Source organism: Callithrix jacchus, chromosome 14, assembly GCF_049354715.1.
Source record: "Callithrix jacchus isolate 240 chromosome 14, calJac240_pri, whole genome shotgun sequence".
Classification (NCBI taxonomy): domain Eukaryota; kingdom Metazoa; phylum Chordata; class Mammalia; order Primates; family Cebidae; genus Callithrix; species Callithrix jacchus.
The window spans coordinates 75,613,499-75,638,959 of NC_133515.1; the positions used below are offsets into that span (position 1 = coordinate 75,613,499).

Below are 25,461 nucleotides of genomic sequence, written 5' to 3' on the forward strand. Positions count from 1 at the left end.
AAAAAATGAGGACCTAAAAGTAAATTTGGCAACAGTAAACATGTTTACCTGTAGGCATTTACTTGTAGGATTTCTCTGTCTGAGCACTGTTGACATTTTGGGCCAGACAGTCCTTTATTTGGGGGTGGGGGGGGGGTAGGGGGATTGCCCTGTGCATTCTAGAATGTTTAGCAGCATTTCTGGTCTCTTCCCATTAGTTGCCAGTTAATACCCTTTAATCCCCAGTTGTAACATCAAAAAATGTCCCTAGATATTACCAAATGTCTCCTCAGGGACAAAATTGACCCTGGTCAAAAAGCACTGGCTTATGTTAACTAAGATTTATCATATTGTCTTTGTCTTTCCTTCATTTCCTACAGACTTTACATTCTCATCTAGGTCCCATTGCAAAGGCCCTCGTTACTTGTATTTATATTATTTGATGATACAATAATCATAGAACTTTAAGATTATAAAAGTTGAATAAACATGAATAGTTTATAAGGGCAGGGTTTTTTTCAAGAAGTAATAAAAATAATTTTAATCACATGGCATGTAAAGCATTGTTTAAAAAAATAGACACCATGCATCATTGTGAATGGCTTGTTTCTTTAAATGCCATTTATTAGAATGATTATTTTCATCATCGTTTCTCTAAATATCATGTATTAGTTTTTAAAAGCCTGTTGTCACAGGTGTCTGACTAGTATGTATTACATTTATAGAGAAAAATGAGAGTGTTTGTATTTAGAAATTAAAGGCTAAATTTTGATTTTAAAAATCTTAACCATTTTTATTAGCGATCTTGAAAAAATTCATTGAGTTTCTTTTTCTCTTAACTTTTAGTTTTGAGGTACATGTGCAGGTTGGTTCTGTAGATAAATGGTGTATCACAGGGGATTGATGTGCATACTGTTTTGTCACCCAGGTAATGAGCCTAGTACTCAGTAGGTAGTTTTTTATACTTAACCTTCTCCCAAACTCAGGTAGGCCCCTGTGTCTATTATTCTCTTCTTTGTATCCATGTGTACTCAATGTTTAGTTCCCACTTTTCAGTGAGAACATGTGGAATTTGGTTTTCTGTTCCTGTGTTAGTTCACTTAGGATAATGGCCTCCAGCTCCATCCTTGTTGCTGCAAAGGACATTATCTCATTCTTTTTTATAACTGTCTATCTGTACCACATTTTCTTTATTCAGTCTACCGTTGTTGGGCATTTAGTTTGATTCAATATCTTTGCTATCGTATTTTGCTATTGTGAATAGTACTGCAATGAACATAACATGTGCATGTGTCTATGGTAGAACGATTTATATTCCTTTGGGGATATACCCAGTAATGGCATTGCTTGGTTGAATGGTAGTTCTAAGTTCTTTGAGAAATCCGCAAACTGCTTTCCAGAGTAGCTGAACTAGTTTACATTATCAGCTGCAGTATGTAAGCATTCCCTTTTCCTTGCTAAAATCTGTTATTTTTTGACTTTTTAATAATAACCATTCTGGCTGGTGTGAGATGGTATCTCATTATGGTTTTGATTTGCGTTTCTCCAATGATTAGTGATGTTCAAGCATTTTTTTCATATTCTTGATGGCTGCATATATGTCTTTTTTTGAAAAACATCTGTCGTGTCCGTTGTCCACTTTTTAATGTAGTTGTTTGGTTTTTCCTTGTTAATTTATTTAAGATTCATACAGATTCAGCATATTAGATCTCGGTGATGCATAGTTGGCAAAAATTTTCTCCTGTTCTGTGGGTTGTCTGTTTACTCTGTTGATAGTTTGTTTTGCTGTGCCGAAGCCATTATTTTAATTAGGTCCCATTTGTCAATTTTTGGTTTTGTTGCAGTTGCTTTTGGCATCTTCGTCATGAAATCTTTGCTCGTGGCTGTCTGGAATGGTATTTCCTAGGTTTTCTTCAAGGGTTTTTATAGTTTTAGATTTTACATTTAAGCCTGTAATCCATCTTGAGTTGATTTTCGTATATTGTGTAAGGAAGGAGTCCAGTTTCAATCTTCTGTATATGACTAACCAGTTATCCTAGCACCATTTATTGAATGCGGAGTTCTTTCCCCATTGCTTCTTGTTGTCAGGTTTGTCAAAGATCAGATAGTTGTAGGTGTGTGGCTTTATTTCTAGGCTCTCTGTTGTGTTTCATTGGTCTATGTATCTATTTTTATACTAGTACTATTCTCTCTTGGTTCTGTAGCCTTGTAGTATAGCTTGAAATCAGGTAATGTGATGCCTCTAGTGTTGTTCTATTTGTTTAGGTTTGCTTTGGTTATTGGGGCTCTTTGGTTCCATGTTAATTTTAGAATAGATTTTTCTATAATTTTTAATTTTTGAGAATGTATCTACATGGCCTTTGTCTAATGATGCTAAAGGATATCCTTTTAGAAGTCCAACTTTTTAAGTTCAGATGAGCTATTTTAGAATTGATTCTGCTTACTTAAATTCTAGTAAATATAATACCATTTTAGAGTTAAGTGTAATCCTTCATTGTTAGAAAACAAATTATTTAGCATTTCAGAAGATTGTACCTAACATTCTGTTGCCTCCTTTAATTTCAGGGTGGGTATCTTTCGTTCCCTGGCCTCATTTAACAAAATCTTGTGGCAGTCCCTTGCTCCTTTTATACATGAAATATTTCATTGTCAAAAGAAATTTTAGGAAAATAATACTATTTTCTTATCCAACCGTCTGAATTGGTACATGGGAAGAGAAAATAATCAGTCAAGTCTCCAGTTCACCTGTGTTCTAAAGAGTGAAATATGGCTTTTGTATAACTTTCTTACAATCATTTGATTTCTTGAATTAGTTATCAGTTTGTTCCTGACATGTTAGTAGTTCAGTTTTCAGAGAGTTTCTCTAAATCATATTTTTCAGCTTTTTCTTTTTCTAATGTTGGAGGTCTTTGACACATCTCATATTGGACATTCAGAGTATAAGTTTTCCAGTACTCCTTTGTGATCACATTTAATTAGGCTCTATAAATAATTTCAAGGTGTGAAACTTCTTTGTAAATTAAAGGTAAATAATTGAATACTGGTATATGTCCTACTTTTGGAAATTATAATGGTATGTCTGTCATCAAGAGAAACTGAGATGGAGTGAAGAGCATTTTTTTTTAATGAAGAAAAAAAAGCTTCTGAAAACCATAAAATACTGTATGTTCACATAAACATAAGTAATTTTGGGGAATCTTAATTAAATCAGTTATGATTCAAATTATGCTGAAAGTGAAACACAGTATCATCTATAAATGTGTGTGGCTTTTGAATGTTATTTCAAAAAACTGTAAATTGAAAAATAAACCTTAACTTCTAAGCTCAGCCATCATTGAATGATAGACACAACGGGTAATGTTTACCCTGTTGTGTTTCCTTTCCCTTCACAATTTCTTGATATCAGAATAGATCCAGAATACTGAAGTGAACTTGATTCATCTTTGTAGAATGGATCTAGACAAGTCTGATGTTGCACATACAAATAAGCAGAATACGTTACTATTGTGTTTTGCCTAGATACTATTTGCCCCTTCTAGGACAAATAATAATTTATGTTGTGGATAATAAAAATATTTTTTCACCTTCATAGTTTGAGCTGCTGTTGTGATTTGCTCATTGTTAAAAAGAATTTGCGGGTCAGTCACGGTGGCTCACGCCTGTAATCCCAGCACTTTGGGAGGCCGAGGCGGGTGGATCACGAGGTCAAGAGATCGAGACCATCCTGGTCAACATGGTGAAACTCCGTCTCTACTAAAAATACAAAAAGTTAGCTGGGCATGGTGGCGTGCGCCTGTAATCCCAGCTACTCGGGAGGCTGAAGCAGGAGAATTGCCTGAACCCAGGAGGCGGAAGTTGCGGTGAGCTGAGATCACGCCACTGCACTCCAGCCTGGGTAATGAGCAAAACTCCTTCTCAAAAAAAAAAAAGAATTTGCAAAGTTGTATTTTTCTTTCATTTTTACTTAAAATGAAGCATTTTTTTCTATTTGGATAATTTTGCGGGCCAAACTATGACTTGATTACCAAATGCTGCATATCATTGTTTTTGTTCTTTTCTAGCCTCTTGTTGCTGTACCACATAGAATTCCCTCAACAAGTAGAAATGTGAGAGAAGAGAAAACACGCTCAGAGATAAACTGTAAGTATATACTATACACAGTTTATGATTTAATGATAGAAAATAAGATTTTAACTTATAATTTAGTTACAGTTATTTTTATTTTCTTCTGAATAATTTTTCCTTCTAAACACTGTTAAAGGTAAAGTTTAATTAGAGCAATAAGAATTTCATTTTCCTTATTCTTGTGGAATTTTTGGTGGCAGAATGGGATATATTTATGTTTTTGCTCTTTGGGAGCAGAAGTTAATTCCTGGAATAAGCAGGATAGAAGTAATTAAGGCAGTGCCGTTAAACTCCTATGTGTACCTAGAGAGCTTGTTAAATGCAATTTCAGATTCAGTAGACCTGGGATGGATCTGAGGTTCTACTAACAAGCTCCCATGTTATTCATACGCTCATGATCCAAGGGTAACAGAGAAATAGAGGTTTGCAAACTGCCCTAGCATCTGAGTAACCTGGCAGCTTTAAAAATGTAGTCAGAGGCCGAGTGTGGTGGCTCACGCCTGTAATCCAAGCACTTTGGTGGCCAAGGTGGGTGGATCACCTGAGGTCGGGAGTTCAAGACCAACCTGACCGACATGGTCAAACCCCATCTTTAAGAAATATATATATATATGTATTCGGGCCCCACTTTTCCACAGTCCAAATTCAATAGGTCTTGGATTGGCCCAGAAATCTTTTAAAATAGGCCTCTGGTTAATTCTTACGGACCGTCAAGTTATGGGCCTACTGTGACAAGCCATTCATCAGACAAGCCATTCATTCACAGGAGATCCAATACTATCAACTCATCCGTGATAAACTGCCAACAGGAATCCCTCCAACAATAGCGCTCAACTTTTTTTTCCTTAGAAGCATTTATTCTCTAAGTTTTGTGCTAGTGATACCTGGAAAGCATGGTGGATTATATAAAAAGCTCAGGAGTAGGATTCGGTACTTTGTTTGCCAACGGTTAGTTGTGTGACCATATAAAACTATCTTTAAAGCTACTGCTGAAGTCACATATTTTAGACTTGCTAATTTCACCAGAAAACTATTTTTCCAAAAATGACATCCTTAGCATGTAAGAGCATTTCTCATCTTTTTCATATACATAAAGTAATTAGGAAATATCTTTATCATTTCTTTAATATACAAAAAGTAACTAGAGGCCAGGTACAGTAGCTCACGCCTGTAATCCCAGCACTCTGGGAGGCTGAGGCGGGTGGATCACTTGAGTCCAGGAGTTCAAGACCAGCATGGCCAGCATGGTGATGTGCACCTGTAATCCCAGCTACTTGGGTGGCTGAGGCAGGAGAATCACTTGAGCCTGGGAGACAGAGGTTGCAGTGAGCCGAGATCATGCCACTACACTCCAGCCTGGGCAAAGAGCAAAATTCTGCCTCCAAAAAAAAAAAAGTAATTAGAGATGTCTTGCCGTTGATTTAGAAAACTTTACGTATTCAGTACTGTTGAAAATGTAAAGTACTCTCTATCTTGTTATCTGATTTTATTTAAAAATTACATTGTCCGTTTCTTTATGTTATAGTGTAGTTGTTTCTGAATCACTCTGTGGTAAGGTATCAGTGATTCTCAGCTTTTAAGTGCATATGCAAGTGTATGCTATTTCAAACTAGATGTCTAGGCTGGGCACAGTGGCTCATGCCTATAATCCCAGCACTTTGGGAGGCTGAGGCGGGTGGATCACTTGAGGTCAGGAGTTGAAGACCAGCCTGACCAACATGGTGAAACCCTGTCTCTACTAAAAATAGAAAAATTAGCCAGGCCTGATTGTATGTGCCTGAAGTCTCAGCTGCTCAGAGGCTGAGGCAGGAGAATTGCTTGAACCTGGGAGGCAGAGGCTGCAATGAGCTGAGATCCTGCCACTGCCCTCCAGCCTGGGCAACAGAGTGAGACTCTGTCTCAATTAAAAAAAATGGGGGTGCATCATATGAACACATATATGCATGAACACAAAGGGGAACAGCAGATACTGGGGCCTACTTGAGGGTGAAGGGTAGGAAGAAGGAGATCAGAAAAAATAACTATTGAGTACTAGGTGTAGTACCTGGGTGACAAAATAATCTGAGTGACTTCTAGAAAATGCAAATCAAAAAAGAAAAACCCCAATGAGATATTGTTTCACCCCGGTTTAAATGGCTATTGTTAAAAAGCCAAAAAATAACAGTTGCTGGTGAAAATTCAGAGAAAAGGGAACTCTTATATACTATTGGTGGGAATGCAAATTAGTACAATCACTGTGGTAAACAGTATGGAGGTTCCTCAAAAAACTAAAAATAGAACTACTGTATGATCCAGAACTACTGGATTGTGCATCTAAGAGAAAGGATGTCAGTATATCTAAGAGATATCTGCACTCCCAAGTTTATTGCAGCATCATCACAATACCCAGGATAGGCCTGGTACAGTGGCTCATGCTTGTAATCCCAGCACTTTGAGAAGCTGAGGCGGGCAGATCACCTGAGGTCAGGAGTTCAAGACCAGCCTGGCCAACATGGTGAAACTCCATCTCTACTAAGCACTAAAGAAAAAAAAAATTAGCTAGGTGTGGTGGCATGCGCCTGTAGTCCCAGCTACTTGGGAGGCTGAAGCAGGAAAATCACTTTAACCCAGGAAGTGGAGGTTGCAGTGAGCCAAGAGCATGCCATTGTACTCTAGCTTGGGCAACAGAATGAGACTCCGTGTCAAAAACACACCCACACAAAAAAAAACACGCAAAAAAAAAAACCCAATACCCAGGATAAAGAATCAACCTATATGTCCATCAACAGATGAATAAGTAAAGGAAATGTAGTATATATACGTATCAGAATATTATTCAGTTATTAAAAAAAAACAGTGAAATCCTGTCATTTGCAACAACGTGGAGGGAACTGGAGGACATTAATGTTAAGTGACCAGGTGTGGAAAGACAAATATCTCATGTTCTCTCTCATAGGTGGGAGCTAAAATAGTTGATCTCATGGAGGTAGAAGTAGGATGATGGTTACCAGAGGCAGGGAAGGGTAGGATAGGTGGATGGAGAGAGGTTGTTTCATGGGTACAAAAATAAAGTTAAATAGAAGGAATACATTCTACTCTTCAGTAGCAGAGTAGGGAAGTTATAATTAACGATTATTTATTGTATATTTGAAAATAGTTCAATTTGTAATGTTCCCAACACAAAGAAATGATAAATGTTTGATGTGATGGATATCTTGTTTACCGTGCTTTGATCATTACACACTATATGCATGCATCAAAATATCACATGTACCACCATGAATATTTACAATTACCAGTATCAGTTTTGAAAACTGAAAACAAAAATCTCTGGAGGTCAGTGTATGGTTGATGGTAACATTAAATGTCTTTTACTGTGGAATAACTTTTTAAATTATTATATCATTAAGAATATAAAAACAGATCCTGGTTTTACGTTTTTTTCTTTTTTAGTTGGCCAAGTGAAATTTGATCCACCCTTAAGAAAGGAGACAGAACCACATCATGAACTTGTAAGTAGTGTAGTCTTAGAATGTTAACACTGAAATAAATGTTTTAATTTATCTCTGTGTGATAGATTAGTACCGACTAAAAAAGCTAGTTGTTAATATTTCAAAAACATTTGAGGTCCCAGCTTGGTCAACATAGTAAGACCCTGTCTCTACAAAAAGATTTTTAAACTTAGCTGAGCACAGCGGTGTATATTTGTAGTCCTAGCTACTGGGGAGGCTAGGGCAGGAGGATCCCTTGAGCCCAGGAATTCAAGGTTAGAGTGAGCTATGATAAAAGCCACTGTACTCCAGCCTGGGCAAAAGTGTGAGACCTTGTTTCTAAAAACATAAAATAATTTTTTTTTTTAATTGTGGGAAACAAAAAGGTAAGTAATTCTCAAATACATAATAAATAAATCTGTGTTGCTGAATATTTTCAAAATTATTTTAGGAGAAACTTTCTAGTTTTAACATTCTCTGATTAAATGTTTTTAATGCTGGCTTTTAAATTATTTTTTTATTTTTTATTTTATCTGTTTTTGAGAAGCTTTTTAAAATATGTATCTTTAGGATAAATGCCATGGTTTCCAAACATTAGAGTCATATCTGTTTAAAGTACTGAAACTCAGGAAGATGAGGCATACATAATAAATGAAGTTTGTCGTTCATTTAAGACTTGCTACAACTTTAGGAATATACTTGGCATGATTCTTTTGTTTTACAATTCTTTTGTTGTTTATATGCTTTTTTCCAGATAAATGATAATGTATTAGATTCAGTTGTAAAAGCAAGATACTTTGCAGCTATTTGAGATGTTAATGTTCTCTAGAACAATAAAGAGACATCAGAAAATACAAAATTAATTCTAAAGAAATTATTTTGCCAGAGTTTGATATGATGTCTGTTTCATTTTTTATTTGCTATTTAATAACAAGAAGAAAGTACCTGTTAATAAGTACTAAGGATTGAAGTAGGAGCTTTCTTCTTAAATTTAATGCTTATTTTAGCTCACTTGACTGAAGCATACAAAGGGTGTCATTAGCCTTTATCTTATTGTTCCTCTAATTCAATGTTCCAATGTGGAGGAATAGAAGGTTAAAGAAAAAGTCTTAAAGTGATCATACTGTAATACCAAAACCTGAGATTTATGAAGAGGCATGGAAAAAATTAAGAAAAAGTAGTCATGGTATTTATAAATGCTAATTGTGTTTTGTTAAGGCAGTTTGAGTTTATTTTTTGTTTCTCTTTGTAAGTTGGCATTGCCTGTATTTAAATTCTGTACTAATTTAATAACTGCATTTTAGAGCAAAGTTGTTGCAATGTTGCTTCTTTATAAGCTGCCTAATACAGTTTGACTTTGCATTTGCCTTAATAAAATTATATTAGCAGGACTTACTTCCTTTGTCAAAGTTTCCCTTTGTGAATTTGTGGCTTTTAGTCTAAGCATAAATAACTTGGGTTTCTTGGTCTCTGCTAAACAGCCCGACAGTGATGGTTTTTTGGACAGTGCAGAAGAAATATACTACACTGCAAGATCTAATCTGGTATTTCTCATCTTCTGATTTTCTTTGTCAGCATTGTTTTAGTTTAGTTTTTTTTTTTTTTAAGATCAAACATTTTGTCCAATTTAAGCATTGTTTTATAAATTGCTATCATTTGGCAAACTTACACATATTAAGAATTGTAGCCATTTTTTGCCATAACAAGTTACATAAATATGTCTACTCAAATATAATGCTGTAATTACAAATAAATATGTTTGTCTTTTTCTGAAAAATGTTAATTTTTAATTTTATTACTCAAAGATTAGTTGTTTTTTTTTTTTAAGAAATGACATTTCCCTTTAAAAATGTCCGGTTTAATGATGTAACTTGTTTAAATGAACTAGAAGCCACCCATCCACGTATATATGTAAACTATTCATATGTTATATGGTACACATATTCATATATAATACATATATAATGTTCCTATATCATATGGTACACACATACAATCATATAATATATGGTACAGGTATAATTTTTAAGATAATTTGTTCCTGAATTAACAATGAAATCATTCTCAGATGAAGTTTTAATTTTTCAGCATTACTATCATTTCTAGTTTCATTCGGACAAAATTTAGATTATAAAGTATTCCTGAAGTTATAAATACTAGCTTAAAATTACATAAGAAAAAATGAGAAATTGTTGCTATTCAATGTTAAATAATACTTTTAATAGTTTTTATTAAGTAAATGGTTGTTTTTGCTACTGTGGTTGGTGAGAGCCCCAAGTTACCCCCATATTTACTCTATGAGATTATGCTGTTCTGCCTTTTAAATGGATTTTTCCTTCTCTTTCCTTACTCTTTACCTTGGTAGCATATATCTTTCAATTTTGGTTGGCTTAAATTATTCTTCCTGTAAATTTTTTTAATCCAGGACCTCTGACATTTGTAAAATGTAAAAGAGATTTTAGACATAATTTCCCTTCTTCAGGGAGGTTGCGGTCCTATTGGACAGAATATACTTACACATCTCAACTCTTACCCATGCAACAAAATATATAATTTACCAAAATTTTGCCAGGTGGCAAGCGTTGATGAGGGGAAGCTAACATACAGTAGGTACTATAGAGATGACAGAAGGAGAAGAGCTTTGGGGCTCATGTGGCCTGTCTGGCTTCTAGGAGGAACTAAGACTAAAAGTCAGTATTACGTAGGAGCACGGTAGATTTTTCTGGAAGAGAAAGAACAGAATGCTGGCTGTGTTTCATGGGAATTGCAAATAATTGCCGACACAGACCACACGTTTGAGAGATGTCAGGCAAAGGGCTGGGATTTTGAAAGCATTATACTAATCTGAGATTCATTTTAAAAAAGTAGATTTAAATCATCAAAGAGGAAGTGATAAAATGAAGTCATGAAATTGCGTGTGTTCCCCATTGTTAGTTGAAGAAAGAGTGAAAAAAAAAGTGGATGATGCCTTGTTTAACAGTCAGGTGGAACCAACATTGGAGATAGGGAAGAAGCAGTTGAGAAGCTAGGAGAGCCAGTGTAGGCAGTGTCTCAAAAGAAAGAGGGATGGCCTAAAGAGACAGAACGTGTGAGGATTGAGAATTAACCCATAGGGGCCAAGTGAGATAACATGTCTGAAGAAAATATAATTGGTGATTTCTGGATTGAAAATGTTTTCAGAATTAGACATATAGGCTAGGATGACTATTAGTGAAATTTATTACAGAACTAAAGACAATGCAATCAAAATTTTTAATTGACTCTAGTGTTTATTAATATCCTCCATGTAGAAAAGATAACAAGTCTGGAAACATAATACTTTAAAATTACAAATACTCTTTTCTGTGCTACTTGTGAAACTAGCCTAGTAACTTGAATAAATTACCATATCATGGCTTTGTTGCCTGGAACTGCTCCCACCTTCATCCCGCTCCCTGCCCTATAATCAGGAGTTTCTTGTGGTACAGGAGAGCAGTTGACAGGGGGTCTTGTGACAATGGAGGGATTTAGGGACTGTTAGGATAGTTCTGGTAGAAGAGGGATGAATGAAATATTTGTCAGAGTGTACAATCTATAAAACCAACCTCAAAGCTCACTCCTAATGGTAACAAAAGCCAACATTTATCTAGAGGTTTTTATATACCGGGCATTCTTCTAAGCACTTTAATTATATTAACTTATTTTTGTTTTACAAATGAGGTGATTTAAAGTGCAAAGAAACTGGAATTCGTTATTCCTTAGCTAAGAATAGCAGAGCTGGGATTTCTAAGCAGCCTGGCTCAGGAATTCAAACCTGAACCACTGTGCTATATTGCCTCTACCCAATATCATCAGTATATATTTTTAAAGTAATACTGGGCTCCCTTCCACATTTTAAAATAAATATCTATGTTGATAGTTATGTTTTTTGTTTGTTTTTTACTGTGGTAAAATACACATTACCAAATTTATCATTTTAACGTTTTTTACGTCTACAGTCCAGTGGCATTAAGTACATTCACATTGCTATGGAACTGTCACCACTATCTGTCTTCAGAATGATTTCATCTTCCCAGACTAAAACTCTATACCCATTAAACAATAACTCCCCATTCCATCTTCCCTCCAGCCCCTGGCAATGAACATTCTGTTTTCTGACTATGAATTTGACTCTAGGTATCTTGTATAAGGGGAATCATAGCATATTTGTTCTTTTGTGACTGGCTCACTTTACTTAGGGTAATTTCATAATATCTTCAGGGTTCCTCATGTTGCATCATGTGTCAGAATTTCCTTTTTAAGGCTGAATAATACTCCATTGCATGTAAATACACATCTTGTTTATACATTCATCCATTGACAGACAGTAAGTTGCTTATACCTTTTGGCTACTGTGACTAATGCTGTTATGAACATGGATATACAAATACCTGTTTGAGTTCCTGCTTTCTGTTCTTTTGATATGTAACTAGAAGTGGACTTGCTGTTAATTCTGTCTTTAATTTTTTGAGAAACTGTCATACTATTTTTCACAGCAGCTGCAACATTTTATATTCCCACCAGTGAGGCACATGAGTTCTGCTTTCTCCACATCCTCATCAGCACTTGTTACTATTCTCTGTTTTGTTTTGTTTTTTACTTTTGATAATAGCTATCCTAATGGGTATGAAGTAGCCATCATTATTTCTGTGGTCTAATTTTATCAATTCTAAAATATTGGCGCTGTGAACAAGATTTTGTCTCTAACAAATGCTTATGGCTGACCACTTAAAGCCTGAGGAATCCAAAATATTTAGTGCTCATCTTATCTGGCAGTTGGCACCAAGGTAAAAACCCTAAATCCCTTTGGGACCAGAAAAAAACATTTACCCCTTTAAAGACTTTGCTGCATAAACATGCCATATAATCCATGATTTCTGGTTGATTTAAATGCCATCTATATTTGTTTATGATTTTGTAAGTGAATTTAGAATGTTGTCTTTCAACTTTTATTGCTATCCAAAAGTGCTCTCTTAAAAAAAAAAAGGAAGAAAGAAAAAGAAAAATCAGGTAATTATATATGAAGCCAGAAGACTAGGGCTTGATTTTTTAGAATTGGCGGTTGGTATGAGAATTTTTGAAAGATATCTGAGTTTAAAACAAAAACTCACTTTTGATAATTAAAAGAGTTTGCCCAAAATCATAAAAATTGGTTTCTCTGATCTGCAAAATGCTTTCTTCAGGTTAAAAGATTGTGTTACATATCCATCTTAACCGATGCTGTTTTTTTCTAATTTGCATAGTTTTACTGACTATTTAAGCCCATATACCAATTCAAAAAAATTGAAAGTTAATTCTGTATAAAACACTATGTTGGCCAGGCGAAGTGGCTCACACCTGTAATCCCAGCACTTTTGGATGCCAAGGCGGGCGGATCACTTGAGGTCAGGAGTTCGAGATCAGCCTGGCCAGCATGGCAAAACCTCGTCTCTATTAAAAATACAAAAATTAGCTGGGCTTGGTGGTTTACGTCTGTAATGTCAGCTACTTGGGAGGCTGAGGCGGGAGAACCACTTGAACCTGGAAGTCAGAGGTTGCAGTGAGCCCAGATCACACCACTGCACTCCAACCTTGGCAACAGAGCAAGACTTCTCCTCAAAAACAAACACTCTATGTTAATGGCCATGGAGGGGCATAAATAAATAGTAACATAATCATTGCTCTAAAGAATTGTATAGTATACCTCACCTGCCCATACTCATTTCCGAGCCTGCTGTACAAAAGTCACATTCTTCAATTTTTAGGCTCCTCAATCTGTTTTTATTAGTCAGAATCCTGCTTGATCTGTTAATATTCTGACTCTACTTGTTTTTCTGACTTTTTAAGAAATAAAAAAATACTTGAATTATCCTGGATTCAACCCCTCTTCTATTTCTGTAAATCAGCTACTGCATTAAAAGGTATCTCACTAACAACCTTATTTGTGCCATAATTTTCTCATTTTTGATGGGAAAAAATTTCTCCTGTTCTCTCTTTTTCTTGGTTAAGATATATTGCTCAAGTATTTTTTTTCTTTTGTGTTTTTTTAGCCAACTGTATCAATTCTATTGACTTCCTGCTGCTTTCTCATCAGGTATAGACTTAAATCTCCCAAGGGGATTTTTTTTTTAACTACAATAAGATGTTCTTGATCATATGCTTTCTTTCTCCAGGGTTCCATGTTACATCCTTTGTTCATTTTCAGTTCTTTCTCACACATCGTGTTCTTAGAAATTCCATCTGAAATTTAGAAATGGTCTCCCATTTATTAAAATGAAACACTGAAATTAGGACTTTGCAACCCAAAAATATATTTTAATTGAGCCAGGATAACGATCCTGAACTTTTAATTTGTACTAGATTAGTGCATGTTTTCAGCTCATGTTACTTATTTGACTCTACTGTATAAACACTGTTATTCATTAACAAGTTGATGCCTGATCGACACTACTAACTTTTTTTATGCTGGCATACTCAAGTGTTTCTTGTTTAGCCTATGAAGAATGGCCATAGGATACCATCATCTTGGGTTATTTTGAGTGCTTTTCCAAGCATTATTTTAGTAGCATTTTTCGGATATGGAGTAACTTCCAAATCCTTCTTGAAAAGCATTTTAGATGAGTCTTTCTTAGACTGCCCCAAAAACATGTAAATAGCTACTAACTTTGCTTTGGTTTCACTTTTGTTCTTTTTTTATTTCTTCTCATATTCCTTATCCGATTTTCTGTCTGAATTCCTGTCAGATAATAGGTGCTTGGTAAACATTGGTTGTATTAAATGAGATTAGGCACTTTTTAGAAGGATTTAAATTAATATTTTACTTATAGTATTCCTAGTACATTGTTTTTGTTCCGTAGTTGCTGTAACATAGTTTAGGGAGAAGAAGTTGTTAAAGAATGAGCCCCTTTGAATTTCAGCTTTCCTGATAAAACTCGGGACATGACACATTTACTCATCGGACTCGGATCTATCTACAACTTCTCTCCTGGCCTGAATGTTACTCTGTATATGAGCCTATGCTCAATTTTCAATTACTATATTACTTTAGTTATTTTAGATACTTTTCTTACCTTTCTAAATATACTGTTGGTCTCAGTTTATTTTCTTTATTTTTAATCATTATTGTCAGTCTTTTACTTGCCATGTATCAGATGAGCTGAAAATTCTTATGACACGTCTATGTTTATATAACAGAAGCTATGGCCACTCTACACTAATGTGTGCTTTTGGAAGCTGTCGTTTGATTAAAGGCTTAAGAGATCATATTGGCTAAAAATGTAGCCGGTCTGGCAGAGGGCCCAGTGTCTATAACTAAAGAAAACAAATTTTGTATTTATTTAATTTAGTACTTCTCTTTACTGAGTACTGCAGTTTAAGGATTCAGTAGTAAAATCATAAACACTTAAATTGTGCAGTTTTGTGATAACAGTGATTTTATCCTGTTAAGATATATCATTATAAATTAAAAAGTATAAATACCCTTTTTCATTAGAATTTCATGTGATACCAGTGTGACAGTCAGCTACTCTTTTTTGTTTATGATGTGATATCTTTTCTGACACTGGTGAGAGCGCTTAGTATGCACGGAAGAACTCAAATATTAAAGAAGACAAAATTTGAGTCTTGTCGAAACCAGGATTTTGATTTTAATTTTCATCAGATTTTTTTTTGACAGGTCTTGGAATATTTAAATTTTAAAGTGCTTTTTTCTTAAATGTAATGTGTTGCTTAAAATCCTTATATTCTTAGGCTGAGTATTTTTTGTGATTTAGGATTAGCTTTATGTATCTCAAAGAGGCTGAAGTTTATCGGAAAATAAACAGTTGACATTTGAATAAACATTTATTTATGGTGCAGTCAGTGTGTGCCAGGGACCATGCTAGACCACAGGCTGTAAGGAAAGAAGATAGATTTGATCATTTCCAATTGTTTGAGGAGCTTAGTTTTTCAAACGTGTAAATAGATTAAAATACAGTATAAGTGCTACAGGAGGTCTGTGTGTTAAATGCTGTGGAGACTTGGAGAAGGCTGCAGATAATCTTCCCTGGCAGTCTTGGAAGGCTGCTGCTCCAAGGTGACTTTTGTGTTAAGCCCTGATCATGAATCTCAGAATACCTTGTAAAAATAAAAAGCACTTTAAATATGTTATATTCTAATGTAAATAAGATTCATTTTCAAAATGTCAGATATTCCCCCTTTATGGTTAAAACAGTGCATAGATGACAGTGGCTCTTTAACAGGGGAACAAAAGTCAACTTTAAACTTTTCATGGTTGTTGGAAAGCACATTTCTTCCTCTCAAGAAGGCATTTGAGTTGAGCATGTATACTGTTCATCCTTTTAAATGTTAATTCTTAACACTCTATAACCCACAGCATTAAGTCAGAAAGTGTTTAAATAGTTGAGGAACTACCTTAATACTTGTTTGAAGTTTTGCTTTTGCATTCTAAAAAAATTATTAAAAGTCATTCAATACAAATTATAATATTATACAAGTTCATATATATAATTTATTTTTTAAATAGCACCCAATTTTGTATGTTTAAAAAATTATTACCTACATGAAACAGCAGTAGAAATATGTGAATGTGTATATATACATAATTATTTTAGATACTATATACAAAGTAAACCAAGATTTTTGTTGCTTATTCTCTTTGAACATTTTTGCTTCATTATTACTTAAGAATAAATACCTTATTTGAGCTTTTTTCTTTCTAAAAACTGATTTCTACAAAAGTTAATTAAAGTAACAGTAACCAAAAATGAAACTTGCATATATTAGTCGGAAAAATTCCGAGAAAAACACTCAAATAATAAAATACTTAAATCAGGACTATGAACTCATGAAATCCTTCTTTTTAAGAACGTAGAGCAATACAGATTTATTTGGGGGTGTGGCGCTTGTCTTTTAAAAATAAGATATATTAATATATCATGGTGTGTGATGTACTACTAGTGTACTAAATATTTTTTTTTTGTACTATTAGGATCTACAACTGGAATATGGACAGGGACATCAAGGTAGTTACTTTTTAGGTGCAAACAAGTAAGTAAAGTTCTCTTAAAACTTAATGTAAATTCAAGAATGATTAAGTTGCCTTTAATATTATATTCTAATATTTAAGGTAGTAAATTGTATTAGTTTGGTAGATATATTTTACAATATCCATTTAACCTTTTTCCATTGCTTCCTTGCTCATTATTTAGTTAATAATTGTCATAATGAGAAGCATCAACATAGTTATTTATATCAGGTTACTTTGCTGATCTTAGAGAAAACCAAGTGTATTCTTGCTGAACACAGATACATGTTTTAGCAATTAATTTATTTCTAAAGTTGATCTGTTTATTCCTTATAAAACTTGCTTTGGTACATCTCTAAGATGGGTTGGTCACTAACAGCAGCTGGAATTATTCATATAACTTAGAAATCTTAAATTTTTGGCTATAAGGTTTTTTTAAAGTAGGTAGTAGTTAAAATGTGTCTGCATTCTTAAAAGTTACCAATCTATGCAGTAAATAAATTCAACAGTTATTTAACGCCTCTTCTACACCGGGCACTTAATCTAGTTGATAGGGGCACAGTGGTTAAAAAGGCAGCTTACAAACATTAACAATTTAAGTTGTTCATTTGCCAGGTATGATAGGAGACAGAACTTCACTATTCCCCTTAGAGTCTCATTTTCTAAGTTTGTGGATAAATTATCATCAGAAAAAACTAATTTATAAGGGAGTATAATTTAAATTACCAAAATCTTCCAGTAGGGTATATATTTTAATAATCAGAACAACTTAAAATTTCTTTTTTATTTTTTTGAGGCAGAGTCTCACTCTGTTGCCCAGGCTGGAGTGCAGTGGCGCAGTCTCCACTCACTGCAACCTCCGCTTCTTGGGTTCAAGTGATTGTCCTGCCTCAGCCTCCTTAGTAGCTGGGATTACAGGTTCACCATCACATCCAGCTAATTTTTGTATTTTTAGTAGAGATGGGGGTTTCACCATGTTGGTCAGGTAGTCTCAAACTCCTGACCTCGTGATCCACCTGCATTGACCTCCCAGAAGGTGCTAAGATGACAGGTGTGAGCCACCACACCTGGCAAAATTTCAAAATATTATTTCAATTGCATTAGAGAGTTGAGACATACATATTCCCATGTTTTAAGTTAAGCAACTGAGAAATAGTGACTAAAGACAGATAGCTCAAGTTTGAAGGATAATGGTGCAAAATCTTGCCTCTCTCTTTTTTTCAATAAACTAAATATCAAATGTTTAATTTTTTTGCTTAAATATAGTATTCTTTCATAACACAGAGAAAAGGCATTAATGACAACCTAGAGGTATACATTAGTTTTGATTTAGGGTGAACTTCAGATAAATACTATTGTAGTTTAAAAAATATTTTTAGCTTTGATACTACTATTAAGTAGTTATTATTATTATTAGCATTTATGTTTTTTTAAATGGAAAATAAGTGTAAAATTTTCCTGGTAGAAAAATGAAATTTTACCTAAATAGTCACTATTTGTGATTTATAGATCGTCTTTGTTGGTGGGCATCAAAGGAAAGTTTATCTCATATTGGATTAGCAAATTTAAAAAGTGTTTTTATGTTATTTTCTCTAAATGTGAGGTCACTAATTTTAAGAATTTTATTAGCAAATTTTAATGTATTTTAAGAGACTGAAAAATTTGGGGAAAATTTTTTTTTTTACCTTTTTTTGATTTATTTAAAATATATTTTAAAAATTTGTACATGCAAAGTACAAAACATAATGTGGCCCCTCACTAAATGCTTTTCCAGATTCCTTAGTCACCATTGTCTGATTTCTGATTGTTAGACATTTTTATAGTGTGCAATTATTTTAACTAGGTAAAATGTTAATCATTTGCCCAACCTTCATTTTTTGATTAATTGGATCCCTGCTTAAGGAACTGTATTCTATATAACAAACCCTTGACGAGGTAGGTTGGCCAAAAGTTTGATCTTTGGCTATGTTTCATATGAAGGTATATACATACATCATGTGACATGAGCATGAATGTAGCACTTCTCTTGCTGTATTGATATGTCTGCTTTATTCTTGTGATTAGGCAGTGTTTTAAAAAACTTACAGGATTTCCTGCTTTCTCCATAGGTGATCAGGCAGGCAGATTTCCATTGATGGGTTTCTACCTATTCCAGACCATGCAGGAACTATCTAATTAGAATTGTTACATAGGAGTTCTCTTTTTCTAACAGGAAGGATATGTATTTTGACTTATACTTGGTTGTCTCCTTTTCTTTGGAATTCTAATCTCGCTAGGGTCAGCTTTTTCTGATAATTTATTTAAAACCAACAAAGTATTATTTTTGAAAGAAGACACTAGGCTGGGTGCGGTAGCTCATGGCTGTAATCCCAGCACTTTGGGAGGCCGAGGTAGGTAGATCATCTGAGGTCAGGAGTTCAAGACCAACCTGGACATAGTGAAACCCATCTCTACTAAAAGTACAAAAATTAGCTGGGCATGGTGGCAGGCACCTGTAGTCCCAGCTACTCAGGAGGCTGACGCAGGGGATTCACTTGAACCCAGGAGACAGAGGTTGCAGTGAGCCGAGATTGTGCCATTGCACTCCAGCCTGGGCAACAAGAGCAAAACTCCATCTCAAAAAAAAAAAAAGATGGGGGACACTAAATTACTTATGTTTGGTTTTAATTTAGGGCAAAAAATATTAAAGGTAAATTCTTTTCTAATAAGTAATAGTGAAAAGAGTAAATTGAATTACACAATGCATGCCACAATTGAGTATAGTAATAGTAAATGCCAGATGGCTTTTCCTATAAACCACATGACATTGAGAAAATGTACCTCTATTATTGCTAGTAAAATGGAGAATATAATAGCACCTGCCTCATAGGATGCTAAGGATGAAATGGAATAATCCCTGTAAAGCAGTTAGCACATTTAGGATTTAGTAAATACTTATTAGTTGCCCTTATTTATGGTAGTTATTCAGTAAATAATTGTTGATTATATGAGCAAGTAGATAATATGAGTGAATAAAACTGCTCTTTAATTTTAGGGTAATAGGGCATTTTTTTTTATATGTAATCAGGGTAGTACTTACAGATTGGGGGCAGTTAGACAATTTTGAAAGATGTAACCCGTAGCACTGATTCCTTAGCTAAGGCAAATATGCTGAATATTTTGGTAGTCGTTTTCAATCTCTCCCTTGTGTTTGTACGTTGTTTTATTTTTAACCTTTTCATCAAAATTTCTTACTCATTTTAGATTGACTTAAAATTCATTATCTGAAAACATTATTTTTGTTTTGTTTCGTTCTTTACTTTCTAAAAGTTCTATAATAGAAGAATTCAAGTGGACTAGTGAATAGTGACATTGTTTATTGTATAACACTCAATCTTGGTGAATAAATCAGTTATCACATTTTCTCCAGTGTTCTCAAGATGTTATATTTACTGTAAACAGACCTTTTAGCAAATTTAGCTGTATTTCATTTTCTCTTTTATAAAGCCTCAAAAGTAAATCATACATTCTACTTTTCATTAAGACCACATGAATTCTGCAATTTTATTAATAAAGTATCTTAACATATAATAGAGATTTATAGGTAAATGAATTAAAATGTACATATGAGGCTGGGCGTGGTGGCTCACGCCTGTAATTCCAGCACTTTGGGAGGCCAAGGCGGGCGGATCACGAGGTCAGGAGTTAGAGACCAGCCTGGCCAACCTGGTGAAACCCATTTCTACTAAAAATACAAAAATTAGTGGCATGGTGGTAGATGCCTGTATTCCCAGCTACTGGCAGAGGCAGGAGAATTACTTGAACCCGGGAAGCAGAGGTTACAGTGAGCTGAGACCATGCCATTGCACTGCAGCCTGGATGACAGAGCAAGACTCTGTCTAAAAAAAAAAAAAAACAGAAAACAAAATGTACATATGAATCCCTGGGCCATGGGCTATCTGCTTTTTAATGTTCACTTACTCAACCGTTCTCTTATTGTTAGAGAACTCCCAGGAAGATTCTTTTCTTAAAAAGTAGAGTGCCAGCTGGGCATGGTAGCTCACAGTTTACACCCATTATAATTCCAACACTTTGGGAAGCTGAGGTGGGTGGATCGCTTAAGGCCAAGAGAGTTCAAGACCAGCCTGGGCAATATAGTGAGATTCTGTCTCTATTGAAAAATACAAAAATTTAGCTGGGTGTGGTGGCATGTTCCTGTAATCCCAGCTACTCGGGAGGCTAAGGCATGAGAATTGCTTGAACCTGGGAGGTGGAGGTTGCAGTGAGCCAAGATTGTGCCACTGCACTCCAGCCTGGACAACAAAGCAAGACTACATCTCAAAAAAAAAAGGAGTATGCAGTATAAATTCAATTAAATGGTACCTGAAAGTAAAACTATTAATACATTTTAAATTATCTTCCTGTTTTCAAATCCTAATATTTTCTATTGGAAAAAGAAATATATCAAAAGAGATTGCCATGTGCTTAAGAAAAAAGTATTTTTTTCACATCTAAAATTATGTTCAGAGACACTGTTTAATTTGATAAAATAGTTTAAAGCAGCACTTCTCAAATTTTCAAATTTTTGGTCTCAGAAGTTTTTTTACAATGTTTAAAACTATTGAAGATTTCAAAGAGCTTTTGTTTATAAGAGTTATAACTATCAATATTTTATAGTATTAGAAATTAAACTTAAAACTTTTCAAAAAATATTTTTTAAAATAATATTATCATTTTTTATTATAAATAACAATACTATTCATGTGTGTTTAAAAAAAATTCTCAATTCTTAAGGACCAGTTCAAATGCCACCTTTTTATAGTGCTTTCTTATATATATATATATAATACACTGATTTCTCTTGTGAGACTCAGAGGCAAAAATAATTGCCATAAAAGGTTTTATTATATATGTCAGTGCACTACAGCACATTTTTTGTTGAGGTCCATTAATAAAATTTTTTGAAAAACATAGCTTTTTTTTCTGAGACAAAATAAAATTAGTAAGAAAAGTAGCATTGTTTTACTTTTTTTTCCCTCAAATCTTTTTAACACTGTCTTAATAGAAGGCAGCTAAATTCTCATGTCTGCTACTGCATTTAATGTGTTGTGGTATCACACATCTTTTAGTCTCTGGAAAACTCCATTGTATACTCGTGAGAAAATAAGAGCAACAAAGGTATTACATATTGTGAAAAATAGTTTTGACTTTGCATACTGCCTGCAGTAGACTAAGAGACCCCAGGATTTTTATACCACAATTTGAGAACTGCTAGTTTAAGGACATTTTAGTCAATAATAATAAAGAAAATTCTAATCAACTCCCAACTCTGTCCTAAATTACTCTTCTAAGCATTTTACTTACATTAATTCAGTAGATCTTCAGGCAGCCACTTTGAAATAAGTACTGAGGTGATTTCCACTTCACATAGGTGGAAATGGAAGCATAGGAAAATCAAAGTCATCCATTGCCATATCCTGTGATAGTGAATGCAGGATTCATGTTCAGGCAGTGTTGGGTTTAAAGCCTGTCTGCATTTTGCTCTGCTGCCTCTAGACAGAAGCTCCTGCTTTCTTAGAGTTGGCCCTTGAGAGCTTTGTGAATAAGATAATATTTGACTATGGTACCTGACTTTTGTATCTCCAAAATAGGACTTGCAGTTAGTTTATGGTTTTCCTATAGGATTTATCACTCTGGAGTCATAAGTCTATCATTTTTTAAAATTTAAATTGTTACTAATCTAGGCTAATTAAAATATTGGATGCCTAAAAACTATTCTATTAATTGGTTACAGAAGATAACCATACCTTTCAGTTTCTCTAGTTTAATGTTTTGTAATTCTAAGGGCAGTTTTTCCTCATGTGTATTAGAAGGGAAAATTATTAAAAGGTGTTACCTTTTAACTTTCAGGGAGAGTAAAATTTTTGCTGAATCACTTTTATCCCAGTTATTCATTAGTAACTATATTTCTTTTCCCTGTTAGCTTTGAGAAGTCTATTGAGTTTTTATGCTTGAAGAGTGTGATTTAGGAGGTGTGCTACATGAACTTGCAGTGAAAAAAAGTAAGGGAACTTCAGGAATGCCATAAGTTCTCTCTTACATTCCTGAAAATTAAACTTTTGTATACTGCTCCTAATGGTAAAATCCTCGACCTGGTCTGATACAGGCTTAGTCTCCCAAAAGTGTAAATGTGTTTGCCCGTGCGCCACTGGAGAACAAATCCTTCAGGTAAGTGAGTGTCTTCTGTGAAAGCAAAGTGCTACTACATTCATGTATTCACATCACATGCATGCATGCTTCCGCAGAGAGAGCCAACATGGTGAGTTTCATTTTGTAGGATTGCCTGAGAGCATGATGTTATTTCAAAGCGTGTCACCTTCCTTATTTTAAGAAAAAGGAAGTATATATAGAATTTTAGGTGTCAGGTGTAACATTCCAGGTAAAATTTGAATCCTGGAAACTCCTGACTGTGACCCTGCAATTATTGTTTTGTCAGTACTGTTGTGACATTCCATGGTGAGTTGTCTTCTATTTGAACTGATATTTTTCAATAAATATTAGGATTTATTTTGTTCATTTAAAATACATATATTAAGACATTAGCAACAGGAAAATAGAGGTATCTCATTAAATATAACTTGATGTGTTATGGTTGCAGAGGTGATCACTATAGCAAATTTTCAGCAAATGGTAAAAAAGTAATTATTCAAAAAATGTATTAAGTGATAAAAACATACTTGATAGCCCTTTGATAATTTGTTCACATTATTTTTTGTTTTTGTTTTTAATTTAAAGGAGTCTTCTCAAGTCTGTTGAAGAAGAATTGCATCAGCGGTAATTTTAATTTTTAATCTTAAAGTACTTTATGTCACAGACAAGTAAAGTCAATTTGCTCTGTTCTCTGTTATATAGCCTATTCGTTTTAGTTCTTTCTCTTTTTTTTTTTTTTTTTTCTTTAATAGAGACAGGGTCTCACTCTATTGCCCAATGGATTGCAGTGGTGTGATCTTAACTCACTGCCTTAAACTCTTGGGCTGATGTGATCTTTCACCAAAGCCTTCCAAGTAGCTGAGAATACAGATGTTTACCACCATGCCTGGCTACTTTTTTGAATTTTATTCTTAGAGATGGATTCTTGCCATGTTGCCCAGGCTGATCTCAAACTCCTGGTCTCAAGCACTCCTCCAACCTCAGCCTCCCAAGTAACTGGCATCACAATCTACCACTCTCAGCTCCTTGTTTTAATTCTGAATCTATCCCATCGTATAAAGATGTAGAAATAAAATTTTATCTTACAGGAGCTTTTCCTGCGTTTTTTAAAATGTCTTTTTAGGCTGTTTTGGTAAAATCTATTTAATAATCTATTATCCCTATTTTTATTTAGAGGACACGTGGCACATTTAGAAGATGATGAAGGGGATGATGATGACTCTAAACAGTAAGTTCTGTCTGTTTTTGGTAAGAGGAAAACGTGTCATTTGACCTGATTTTATCAATCTGGCAGCTTAATATTCATGGAAATTTTAATATCATTAGTAACGTAGTATTATGGGTTGTACTTTGGTTTCTTTCCTTTTTTCTATTCTAGTTGTATTAGCTTGGGCTGACATAACAAAATACCATAGACTTAGACAATAGAAATTTATTTCTCACAGTTCTGGAAGTGGGAAGTTCAAGATCAAGGTACCAGCCAACTTGGTTAGGGCTTCATTCTTGGCTTGTAGACAGCCGTCTTCTGGCTGTGTCTTACCACAGCCTTTCCTCAGTGTATGCACGTGGTGGGGTCAGAGGCAAGAGTGATATCTCTCTCTCTCTCTCTCTCTCTCTCTCTCTCTTCTTATAAGATCACCAATCCTGTGAGATTAGGACCCCACTGTTACAACCTCATTTAACCTTAATTCCTGAAATCCCATCTCCAAATATAGTCACATTGTGGGTTAGGACTTAAACGTGTGAGCTTTATAGCAACACATTTAGTTCATTTTTTCCAAAGAACTTATTATAGACTAGCAGTTGAGGGCATAGGTTTTCCTTTTTACCTCACTACTTTGTGATCTTGGATAAAGTTACATAACCTTCCTAAGGCCTTGAAATCCTCATCTGAGAAATTTGTGCTTCATCATCTTACAATTTTTTTTCTTTCGAGACAGTGTTAGAAACAAAGTTTCGGTGCTCCAAAAGAAATAGCACTCGAACATAAATTTTCTCAGTAAGGCAAATTTACTTCTATAGATGGGCAAGTCTCTCAGATGGAGCAGTGGCAAGAGCACCACAAACAAAGGGAAGCAGGTGTTTTTAATTCCTAAAGCAATTGGCCTTAGTTGCTGTGTGTTCACAGTCTAAGCTAAATGTGATTAGCTAATTTGAAGAGCACAGGGAAGAACAGTTTTGGGAGGGGGTGATTTCTTCTTGGTGGGCATGCCTGAGCACAGCAGGGTGGGAGGGGCTGATAAATTGGCTGGCAAGATTACTTTAGACAAAGAACAGGGAAATAAGACTTCAGGGCAGACAGTACAAGGAAGACAAGACCTCTTGGAGAAGAACACCTTATCTGTAACAAAGTGAAACTCTGAAGAGGAACTGTCTAAACTACTTGTTTTTAACAGGAAAAAGTCTTGCTTTATGGCCCACTTAGAGTGCAGTGTTGTGATCTTGGCTCAGTGCAGCCTCAACCTCCTATCTCAAGCAGTCCTCCCACCTCAGCCTCCTGAGTAGCTGGGACTGTGCCTCCATGCTTGCTAGTTTTTTATTTTTTTGTAGAGATGTTTTTCCGTCTTGTTGCCGAGGCTGGGCTCGAACTCCTGAGCTCAAACAATCTGCCCTTCTCAGCCTCTTAGAGTGCTGGGATTACAGGGATGAGCCACTGTGACCCTCCTCTTTCTATTT

General features: G+C 34.8%; 1 protein-coding gene across 9 annotated transcripts in view; it reads left to right on the top strand.

Moving 5' to 3' along the window:
- MAP4K3 (mitogen-activated protein kinase kinase kinase kinase 3) overlaps positions 1 to 25,461 on the top strand; it is a 189,034-nt gene that overhangs the window by 119,165 nt on the left and 44,408 nt on the right. For 5 of the 9 annotated variants that reach the window (XR_013526644.1, XR_013526645.1, XM_002757829.6 and 2 more), the window contains 5 exons: positions 4,041 to 4,119; positions 7,537 to 7,595; positions 16,561 to 16,619; positions 23,371 to 23,409; positions 23,960 to 24,013. Coding sequence is in view for 6 of the 9 variants with exons in the window: in XM_002757829.6 (XP_002757875.1) it covers positions 4,041 to 4,119; positions 7,537 to 7,595; positions 16,561 to 16,619; positions 23,371 to 23,409; positions 23,960 to 24,013 (290 nt within the window). In the remaining 3 variants the exon portion in view is untranslated. Of the gene's footprint in view, positions 1 to 4,040; positions 4,120 to 7,536; positions 7,596 to 9,055; positions 9,119 to 16,560; positions 16,620 to 23,370; positions 23,410 to 23,959; positions 24,014 to 25,461 lie in introns of all 9 variants that reach the window. The other 4 variants (XR_004733656.3, XM_002757828.6, XM_035272725.3 and 1 more) reach the window with 1 other exon arrangement.